The sequence below is a fragment of the Homarus americanus genome, unplaced genomic scaffold, assembly GCF_018991925.1.
Source record: "Homarus americanus isolate GMGI-L3 unplaced genomic scaffold, GMGI_Hamer_2.0 scaffold39675, whole genome shotgun sequence".
Lineage (NCBI taxonomy): Eukaryota > Metazoa > Arthropoda > Malacostraca > Decapoda > Nephropidae > Homarus > Homarus americanus.
The window spans coordinates 15,810,271-15,822,017 of NW_024736071.1; the positions used below are offsets into that span (position 1 = coordinate 15,810,271).

The following is an 11,747-nucleotide window of genomic DNA, read 5'->3' on the forward strand; positions in this document are numbered from 1 at the left end:
GGGAGGGAGGAGGAGGGAGGGAGGGAGGAGGGGGAGGAGGAGGAGGAGGGGAGGGGGAGGAGGAGGGAGGGAGGGAGGGGGAGAGGGAGGGGGAGAGGGGAGGGGGAGGAGTACAGCCCCAATCAAAAAGCCTCTTAGTGCACCCCAAATGAGCTTAATTTATTGTGTGCTCTGCCTTAAGGGACACACTCTAACATTAAGGACTTTTGGATCGAGTTTTAGGTTAGGTTAAGGAACTTTTAGATCGAGTTTTAGTGAACGTTTCCCAGTGTTAGGACGACTATTTATGTTAATTCCAATTACGTTTAACCAATTTTAAAATGATACCTATTATTTTCAGTGACTTTTGGGCTCTGACTATAGTTAAGTTAAGAATGTTTTACCAGTTCCCTCAACCACTTTTGTTCAGTGAAAGTTTATAAGAGTTTTAACGTCTGTGTGAGGCAAGAGAATGCTATAGTTTTAACATCTATGTGTTGGTTTGATGTCTGTGTTTTGGGCAAGAAAATGCTATAGTTTTAACGTGTCTATTTTTGGCAAGGTAATGCTATATAGTTTTAACGTGTCTGTATGTGTGTGTTTCCCGGCGTCTTGTTTCCCAGCACTGTGAAAATGACGCCACCCGGTCCTGCCCGCTGCATTAACTTCAAAGAGAATTTTGTAAACGACTACTCCCATTTTTTCTTTCCCAGGGAGAGCTTGAGGGAAATGTGGGAGGGCGGAGAGGAAAAAAACATATTGAGGGAGGGGACGTAGGAGGAGGTGAGAGAGAGAGAAGGACGAAATTTGTTCGAAAATATTATGATTAATTTATTTTCGACTCTCTCTCTCTCTCTCTCTCTCTCTCACAAAGGAAGAGAGGAAATGGGATAAATTTGGATGCTGATTATGAAATGAGACAGAGGGAGAGGGGAAGTAGTGGATAAAGACAGAACACAATAAGAAATGAGAATAAATATATAACAATGTTAAGACAAAGAAACACAGACAAGGAGAAGAACGACTGATGATTTAGGAAAAGTGAAATATGATGAAAAAAGATGTTAACAAAGGTAGAAGAAAAGGGATAAAGAAATGAGAGTAGAGAGAGTGAGATAAATGAAAGGGGGGGAGAGAGAGAGAGAGAGAGAGAGATAGAAGGGGATGTTTTAAGACGAAGAAAGAGAAGGAAATAAAGAGAAGGTAAGAGAGATAATCAATAGCAAAGAGGAGAGAGAGAGAGAGAGAGAGAGAGAGAGAGAGGTTGATTTGCTTGTGTTGAATCTTATTTCTCTCTTTTTTCTTTGTTTCTTTCTTTTCTTTCTCTTAAACAAAGCAACATTTACAAAAAAAAAATACTCAACTCTCAGATCTAACTCATACCATCCACAGTATGTATGTGTGTGTGTGTGTGTGTGTGTGTGTGTGTGTGTGTGTGTGTGTGTGTGTATGTATGTATGTATGTATCCCCTTCATTACATTATACTCGACTATACACATAAGTTATATTATCTACACAACACTAAACTATAAGACTCATATAAACGATACAATATATACGTGTGTTTTTAGACTATGGCCAATGTATCATTTTAAATCATGACACGAATTTGGTTTTCGGTCACACACACTTTAGGAATTCATGTACGTCATTTATCTCAGGTTCAATAAATAGCCACAAGGGCGGCCAAACAATTCATCTTTAAAGCAGCAACAGGTGTGAACAGGTGGGTCATTATACCTGCGGAGGAAATTCGTGAACGAGTCAGATTTTACGAGAAATTATCCCCAGATGAAGAATGATTTAACGAATATTTGGCTCCGATTCTCAAACACTCGTAGTTTTACTTTCTATCCCGTAGTTGTTTATATGAGAGATGTATTTTCCTGGTTAACTTACTCTTGTCACATAGATAGAAGTTAATATGCCTGTAGAACAACACTGAAACTCTATCTTAACAACAATATATATATTTTTGTTGTTCCCAGCTGTAGAAAAATATTACTCTAAAAGTCTTTGACAACACGACATTTGCTGCTGTTTAATAATAATACTCTGTTGAAAAATCTGTCAGTTCGGAAAATACATGACTCATCATCTTTAATAAACGCTGTAATTATTTCAGAATAATATAAGTCAGTAAAGAGTTTAAACTGGATGCTGGAATAACTCGCCAACGCTTTCTGTGTGTGGATGTGTGGGACAGTCTACCAAGCCGTGAGAGAGAGAGTATTAGGGAGAGCCTACGAAGCCTCCGTCGTTCTTACTGCTGTCAACGCTGAAGCTGAAGACCATTTTGCATACCACAGTAACGACAAAACTTCCGCAGTACTAAAAGACAAGAAACCGGGGCGCTCAGTGTGTCGTGCCTGAGAAGGTGGTATTTCAAAGCAGCAGCGCGACTCAAAGGCACAGATCGGTACAACAGCGTCGTCAAACCGCGAGATATACTGTACTCGTTGTCTGATATAATCTATCTCAAGTGTTCTCATGCAATAACAGGGTCGAGGGTGTAAAGGAGAAAGCCTGACGTATTCTCTCGTCTCCCTGTTGTCTCGCTAATCGCCACAAACAACGCCCAAATTAAACCATATTCTCCCCTGACAATAGTACCTTTGACACTATATTCTCCCCTGACAACAGTACACCTGGGACTTTATTCTTATAAAACATATATGATCACCTGAATATGAGACACTTCAGTATATTTCGCCTTATAATTAACCATTCTAACCTAACCTAACCTAAGCCTCTCCCCAGGTAACGTCAGGGGGATTAATCTTCAGATAAAATAAATTAAGGACACTAATCTTAAGGTAACCTAACACGTGTGGTAGAGACTTTGAACCTTAAGTAAAGACAGCTGTTGCCTCAGAAAGATGTTTTAGTTTTTTATTGAATATCACAGAAAATGGAAAAGTGTATTGGAACTGAATGTCACAGCCAAACGCACACCTGGAAGAGAAGTTAAAAGGTAGATTTCAAAGCTCCCACGATGATCTTTTTGTAATATATGTGTGTGTGTGTGTGTGTGTGTGTGTGTGTGTGTATGTGTGTGTGTGTATGTGTGTATATGTGTGTGTGTGTGTGTGTGTGTGTGTGTACATATCTGAATGGATGTGTGCTTGTGTGTATATGTACATGTGTGTGTGTATTATGTTCTGAGCGTTCATCGCCGGGTTCTGAAGCCTCAGTTAGTCCTTCCAACGTTTTATATTGAAGCCATTTCCTGTATTAAGATCGGCTCGTTAATTATGTATCTATACCCGTGAACCCAGTGAACCAGTGTAAATAAACCCTCGTGTAAACCAAAAGATTCGATACTGGTTTACTGTTTGTTGTTTACTTTGTCTTCATCTTTATCCAGTCTATCCCTTCTAGTTCATTCACTTGAGAGAGAGAGAGAGAGAGAGAATACCCGTTCCCCCCCTCCAGGTCGTCTCATTACTCACAGGTGTGCCCTAATGACAGGTGTTAAGGGGGAGAACAGACAACTGGAAGAGAGAAAGGAGGGGGAAGAGGAAGGTAAAGAGGGGGAGGAAGAGGAATGGAAGGGAGAGAGAGAGAGGAAGGAGGAGGAGTAGGAGGAGGAGGAATGGGGTTAAGTGGAGAAAGTAGAAGAGGCATGAAGAAAGATGATGAAAGGGAAAGGAGGAAGAGGAGGAAAGAATAAGAGAAGATGATGATGATGACATAAATCAAGAGTAAGGAGAAAGGTCAAAAGGGGAGGAAAGGGGATGAGGGAAGAAAAAGAGGGAAGAAGTAAAAGGAAAGCAAGAGGAAGGAAATAAGGAAGGGAACAGGAGAGGGACGGAGAGAATGAGGAAAAAGAGATCGGATAAGAGGAGGAAATGCCGAAGAGAGGAAAGAGATACGATAAATTGAGAGAGAATGGAAAGGAGGAAGAGAAAGAGGAGAGAAGGTGAAACAAGGAATGAAAAGGAGGAATAGGGAAGGAAGACGAGGAATATATAAGAAGGAGGAGGAAAAAAGATTGGAGGAATAGAGGAGGAGGAAGGGAGAGAGGAGGGAAAAGAAGAGAGAGGAAAATATGAAAAAGAAGAAATGGTGAATAAGAAGAGGAGATTATGCATAAAGATGGGGGAAAGAAAGAAGAGGGGAGAGAAAGAAAGGAAGGAAGGGAGAGCAAAGAAGAAAGAGCTGGAGGAAGACGGAAGTACCAAGAGGAGGAAGAGAGATAAGATGGAAGAAGGAGGGAGACGGTAAGGAGATGGAGAAGAAATAGGGGGTATAAAGGAAAGAATAGTCAGTGCTTGTGGTATTGACTGTGGGGTTACATGGAATGGGGGAGGAAGGGAGGAGGGAAGAGGAGATCGAGAAGAAGGGAGGGTGTATGAGAGAAGAGTGATATACAAAAGTGGAGTGCTTGTGGGAGGCCTGCAGTGGGAGAGTGGGGAGGGTGGGTGGGGAGGGAGGGTGAAGGTGAGGTTGAGGAGGGTGGGTGAGGGAGGGAGGGTGTTGAGGAGGGAGGTGAGGGAGGAAGGTGGGGAGGGAGGTGGGGAGGAGGTGAGGAGGAGAGGGAAGGTGGGAGACGAGGGGTATTGTGTGCAGGCATGAGGTCAAACACCAGCAAGAGTTAAGGTGGGAGAGAGGGACTTGAGGGAGGGGTGAGGGAGGGGGTGGTTGATGGGGAAGGAGAGGAGGGAGGAGGAGGGGCTAGAAGAAGAGGAGGAGGAGGGAGGAGGGAGGGAAGGAGAATGAGATGAAAGACTTGTGGAGAGCTTGTGGCGAGTGGCTTGGTGTCTGGTTAAGAGGTTTCAGGAGTACCAGAAAGTGTTTTTTTTTTTTCCATTTAACTCCAGGATATTATTAGGTCACTCCTCAGCTGGCGTGTTGCAACAGTGGTGGTGATGCAGGGAGCCACCACTCACTACCACCTTCCTGTTAGATTTATCTTACTCAACAAAACGAGAGACCGTTCTAACGAGACAGATTTCCGCCGTTTTACTTGCTGACCAGAATATTCTCTCGGGAGGTAATCTGGAATTCTCGTCACATTAGAGGATTAATGAAAAACAAGTTATATAAAACACGTGAATATATTATACGTTTAAAATACATTATTAGTTCAGGAGCAGCAGCAAGGTCATCTTATACATAGTGTAAAGGCCTGCGCATGCGTCTTCATCTGGTGACTGCGCACGCCTCTCCCGCTGGTGATTGCGCACGCCTCTCCCGTTGGTGACTGCGCACGCCTCTCCAGCTGGTGACTGCGCACGCCTCGCCATCTGGTGACTGCGCACGCCTCTCCATCTGGTGACTGCGCACGCCTCTCCAGCTGGTGACTGCGCACGCCTCTCCAGCTGGTGACTGCGCACGCCTCTCCAGCTGGTGACTGCGCACGCCTCTCCAGCTGGTGACTGCGCACGCCTCTCCAGCTGGTGACTGCACACGCCTCTCCAGCTGGTGTTGCGCACGCCTCTCCATCTGGTGACTGTGCACACCTCTCCAGCTGGTGACTGCGCGTGTCTCCCTATTTGGTGATTGAGAGCCCACCCCTTCCTGGTGACGGCGCCACAGATAGTTCCCACACTTATGCTCTAATGTTATGGCCCTGGGCCTGCAGGGCGTCGGCAACAGCACGGAAGTGGGTGGCCTTCATGGTGGCTACGTCGTGGGTGTCCTGCACCTGGCCGTGTATACCTGCGGGCTCGGTGTCCGCTAGTGGTCCCTTCCAGCGCGGCGTGGGGGCGGGGTCAGGGTTATAGGTAGAGGCGCGGTTAAGGTTAAAGGTAGGGGCACGGACGGGGGCGAAGGTAGGGGCACGGACGGGGGCGAAGGTAGGGGCACGGACGGGGGCGAAGGTAGGGGCACGGACGGGGGCGAAGCGGTGAGTTGCACGTTGAGGAGTAGAACTTGGGTGTGTGGTGGGGTGACCGACGATGGTGGGGAAAGTATTGGGGCTTGGATTGAACTCCTTGCCCGAGCCGAGGTCAACTGTGTAGGAGAAGCTGTTGAAGACGGGAGGCTGGATGGGGCGAGGGGCGAAGGCTTGCTGCTGACGGCGAGAATCAGTTACCACTCCACGGAGGGTGTCAACTCTTTCGCGAGGGAGGGTGTCAGTCACCAGCTGAGAACGGGGCTGCTCGTGGTAGATATGGATGTCAGGTGCCTCGGCCGCCAGTATCGCCAGGCGGTTGTACTCCTCGATGAAGCGCTGACGTGCCTCTGCAACCTCTGGTGTGTCCCGAGGATATATTTGACCGAAGGCGACCCCCACCACCACACTTAACACCACCTGGAAGAATACTTAGTTACCGTACAGGCCAAATATCTGATCATCGTGTTACATTATTCTATACGATACTTAACGTGATCCTATCTGTCTTCTGCAACACACACTAACACTGAAGTTATCCCCCCCCCCCACACATCATTTATTCCATCAGCAGAGTATGCCTGTATCAGCACAGAGTTTAGTCATCACCAAAACGTTTGTCTTTCAATATTTACACAGGGAGAGAAAGCTGTCTAAACTATCTATCAGGAATTATATTATATTTCTCACACGATCACAGTCCTGTCACGTCCTACCAGTCATCACAAGACGAGCCGATTTCTGGAGTCTCTCTCTCTCTCTCACATAGTATAACTCCCAACCTTATTAACTCTAGTTCTCATTGACTCTTACTACTCGGAAATTATCATAACATAAACATCAAATTGAAAATCATATCCACATTTCTCATGTTATGTGATCTGGACTTTGATATCTCTGTTTATTAGCTCCACCCCCGTTCATTATTATCAATCTCATTTTCTACCCACTTCTTCCGTGTCAAAATTTTCACCTCAGTCATTTATTCCAGCTATGTCTTCCCCTGCAATTATCTTCTGTTTATTTATGCATTGTTTACTTGGTGCTCTTACTCCCCCTGTCAACAGTCAACAACTACGAACCATTTCATCCCAACCTAACCTAACTTGATATAGGATAAGTAAAGGTTAATAAAGGCAATGGGGTAAGTTCTTCATGTAACAATCACTTTCACCACAGAATTAACCACATGACGTTAAAACACTAAACAATTATCTGAATTTCACTAAAGAGTCTGTTGTGTGTGATGGGTTAGTCAATCAATCAATCCTTAACCACATCACACAATTAAATAACTATCACTTTGTATTAGCCAGTTCTCTCTTAAATCATTCATTGTTTATTCTTATCGTTTTCAGTGACATTTATCTTCATTCTCATCCCGTGGCATTTGTCTTGTGGCATTTCTCACCAACACTTGTTTAGCGCATCTTGTACACAACTGACATCTTCCTCTGCATGCCTCTTCATATGCCTCTACGACTCTTCATACACACATAGACACTTGACAAATTTAATTCATTTATTCTAATTCTTTAGCACTGTCCACTTAAATGCTCAGTAATAAACCACAAAGTAAATGCGCAGCAGCAGTTTGTATTCCAGAACTATAAACAAACAAGACAGGTTCACTTCTTAGGTGTTAACACTTCACTTACGACAACAATGAGACACAGCGCTACAGTACCTCACTATAGTTAGCGGGGAGTATGGAGGTAACATCACCACTACTTACTAAAGAACGCATGATGTTGCTGGCAGATGCTGCGTCTGATCCTGAGAGTGAGAGAGTAAAAACAACGGGTGAAGCTGCAGGTCTTATATCTGCTTCGACGTCCCGGGTGACCTTGTGAAGCAACTGAGGCTGGACGGGTGGCAGAGGTCGTGTGGGAGGAAGTGTTGGTGGCTATCACATACTGACATATTTCCAGACCCACAGAGCATCGTGGGTAGTGGGTATCAACACTACTAGGTCTATAGTGTGGAAGGAGTGGTGTGGGGGAGAGGTGGTGTGGGGGAGGAGTGGTGTAGGAGGGGAGGTGGGGGAGGAGTGGTGTGGGGGAGGGGTGGTGGAGGAAGGGACGGTGTGTACAGTTAAATACAAGAATAACAGAGTAGGAAACAAATGAAGAGAGAGAGAGCGAGAGAGAGAGAGCGAGAGCGAGAGAGAGAGAGAGCGAGAGAGACAGAGCGAGAGCGATTAGAGATTAGAGAAATAAAACGAGGAGAAATAAACAAAACGAAACGAACCAACACACAAGAACTTCAAACAAAAAACATCAAACGAAAAGGAACGAAATAAACAAAAAGAAAAAAACAAATAAACAAGAAAAAACAAGCGAAACAACTACAGGTATATTCTTACAGTATCCACACAGCCGCTCCCTGACACGACATATCCGCCATTAGGATGGATTCCACCCCTCTCGTTCAAGGACACAACCAGGTATTTAGGTCCTGCTTGAAAGTTGCTGTTGACGAAATCTTCTCCATAACAGTCTACCACCTGTTCTTGAAGGAGTAATTAGTTCGAGAGCACAGACGTACATTACTAAGTGGAACGCCTCTCAAGGGTAAATGGTGAGGGGGAGTTTTTGTGTGTAATAATGTGTGACTTTCATTTGTATTTCCTGTTTTGTAATTTGTGTCTGGAGGTGTATTGGGATTTTTGTGTTTCAATTTAATTTATTTTTCTTGTGGGTGTATTAATTTATTGTATGTTTTTTTTTCAGGAGGAGGTCAGTCTGTGTGTATGTTTGTATATACACGCAGGCACACACACTATTCATGAGACTTTTTGGGGGGATTTACATATCAGGTTTAAAAAAGATCTATCGGTATTATTTTTGTTAGTTTTCGCGTTCTTGATTCCTTGATGGACACTACGACTCCCAGACACCACGTATGGACAACAAGCATTCCCGAGGTTCTTTTTTGTTTCCCTGGACGACGGTGTGAGGCGACAAGTCCAAAAGGAAGGTTTACCGTACCGAGTGACCAACACACACACACACGGTGAAGGTGTTATTTATTACTCAAGACAGGGTAATGGCATCTCGAGGGTGTACTTTACTGTACTCTAAGGACCCATACGATAACAGGGACATATATCACCAAGGCTACACGTCTGAAGGGCCACACCTCACCAAGGCCACACGTTAATAGGGCCGTATGTAGCAAGGGCCACACATCATCAAGGCCACAAACACACTTGACATGGCAGACAACACGTTATATATGTATATCCTATCTCTCCCGTATTGTTATATACAGGAAGCTGCCCGCACATGAATGACTGGGTTGCCTCATCGTACATCAAGCCTCATGCAGTCAGTAATATATTAGTACCTCTGTTGGGTTAACTGGGCAGTGATGAAACAGCTCTTTGGTGGTGTAACATCCTGCCGGGGGTGACACAGGGCGGGGACACAGAGGAGGACACACAAGTTGAATGTTAAGTATCAAGAGGCCAGCTTTACCACTCTCCTCAGTAGCTGGGGCGAGGTTTGTATGTGTAATTTATATATGGATCATCCTCTATATGGCACCACTCTTGGTAAGTTTACTCCGGGAGCCAGGTGGGCAAAAGACCTTCTCAGAGACCAATTACTCAGTTGGTCCGTTCGGTCTCTGGTTTAGTTATCCGGAGATAATTTGGTCATTTATGAGCTACAGAACGGAAACTTGAACACAATAGTGGCCAAGTGGCTTAATAAAATCGATTTTGTTTTGCTTTAGAATCATATTATCCTGTACGCAGATATTCAGTATCCAAGTACCTGAAGGTTAAGAAGAAGACAACGAGAGGTAGGCTCACCTGTACACCTGCCTCAGGACTCCCCTTCTTCCCACGGGACGGTGCACCTGTCGACCACACCCTGTTTATCCTGTATACATTTCTGCTCGTCCTGGGGTATTTTGTTTTGTACATTTTGAATTATTTATATCTATATTTTATAGTTTATTATTATTATTATTATTATTATTATTATTATCATTATTATTACCGTATCATTATTATTATTGTTCTAGTATCCTTCTATCCCAACAATCTCCTGTACACATACAAACAAACCCAGACAGACAGACACATACGTACACAACAAATGTGTACACACACACACACACACACACACAGACTTGCTGCGGTAAACAGGTTCTTTACCTCGGGTCGTTGCCTTTATTGTGCCATTATGTTCACAATCTGGAGAGCCAGTTGTGGTGCGGCACCAGTTGTGGTGCAGCGCCAGTTGTGGTGCAGCACCAGTTGTGGTGCAGCACCAGTTGTGGTGCAGCACCAGTTGTGGTGCAGCACCAGTTGTGGTGCAGCACCAGTTGTGGTGCAACGCCAGTTGTGGTGCAACGCCAGTTGTGGTGCAACCAGTTGTGGTGCAGCACCAGTTGTGGTGCAGCACCAGTTGTGGTGCAGCGCCAGTTGTGGTGCAGCACCAGTTGTGGTGCAGCGCCAGTTGTGGTGCAGCAGCACCAGTTGTGGTGCAGCACCAGTTGTGGTGCAGCACCAGTTGTGGTGCAGCACCAGTTGTGGTGCAACGCCAGTTGTGGTGCAGCACCAGTTGTGGTGCAGCACCAGTTGTGGTGCAGCACCAGTTGTGGTGCACCAGTTGTGGTGCAGCACCAGTTGTGGTGCAGCACCAGTTGTGGTGCAGCACCAGTTGTGGTGCAACGCCACTTGTGGTGCAGCACCAGTTGTGGTAGGTCACGTGTGGTGGTGGTACAGTGTAAACATCAACACCTCTTAAGCTACCTGTTGGTGATCATTATCGCCTCAGGTGTAGTATCACACTTTGTTGTTCTGGAAAGTGTGGAGTAAAATAATGATATAACTCCAGGTTGTGTTGTCGTACTAAATAACTCTCCTCTCTATAACGATGTATATGTCATTCCGGTCAACGAAAGTAATTAATAACAAGATCATTATCTGTAGGTCGTTGCCATTAGCCTGAAATAACATTATCAGGATTAAAATTACACTCAGAACCTTTATTCAGCATCATTAGCACAAGTATGCTGATTACATTATCCCTCGATAATTACATTGACGCTCGGCAGTTATTTTCACATTACCTCTACGGACGACCTGTGAAGGTAATTTACAAAAGTAATGCTGGAGGATCATTATCAAGGAAAACTTCCATTGGGTAATATAATGCGGGACGGCCTGATGTTTTTATTTATTAAACGACATTGTTCGCCAACTAATGTGGGGACGTAATAATGATATGTTTCCCATAATTAAGCATCTTGTCCATGATTGCTTTTATAATGAGAAATTATTCACTGTCAATACTAACTTAATTAACACATAATTATATATACATATACTGGACTGTATGTCAGGCTAAACAGGAAATGTCGCAAAATTAGTTACACATTTTTTGGAAATTTAAATTGGTTATGATATAGGGACGATCATATTGATTATTACAATATGTTAATTAATAACATCATTATCAACTAACTTACCCTAACCTAACCTAAGCTAACCTACACTTGAAGTCGAGTCCTAATTCTGTGGTGTAGCACAAGAGCTCCCAGGACGGCGGCTTTCTTTTGAATATTTCACAACTGACAAAATATTCACGGGCCACAAGTCACCACCGGGAACAGACTTGAGCAGCAAACCCTGTGACGCTGTGCTACTGACGCTGTTATTGCCGGTGTGTGGGGTAACAAAGCTTGGCATGATTTTCATGGTGGTTTATAAACAACGTACGTTATTGCACCACCTGCCACTTTTCCTTTCTCGTATTAATTATATGCACAGAAACCCTCCCTGGCTCTACCTATACATACACACCCTGTAACTGGAGTAGTGTGTCGGGGTCATCTAATACAGGAGCGTCAGTAACACAATGAGATGGGAGGTGTCCTAACTGTACTTCTTCCTTAGTCTGTACCTGTATCTTG

General features: G+C 44.4%; 1 protein-coding gene across 1 annotated transcript; it reads right to left on the minus strand.

The window, feature by feature from the left end:
* Positions 1-5,021: 5,021 nt before the first annotated feature.
* Positions 5,022-10,831, minus strand: LOC121871716. The gene is made up of 4 exons (XM_042374130.1): positions 10,810-10,831; positions 9,956-10,584; positions 7,555-7,725; positions 5,022-6,239 (listed from the first exon to the last, which is right to left on the minus strand). The coding sequence occupies exons 1-4, from the start codon at positions 10,829-10,831 to the stop codon at positions 5,535-5,537; spliced, it is 1,527 nt and encodes a 508-aa protein (XP_042230064.1). The 3' UTR covers positions 5,022-5,534.
* Positions 10,832-11,747: the final 916 nt, after the last annotated feature.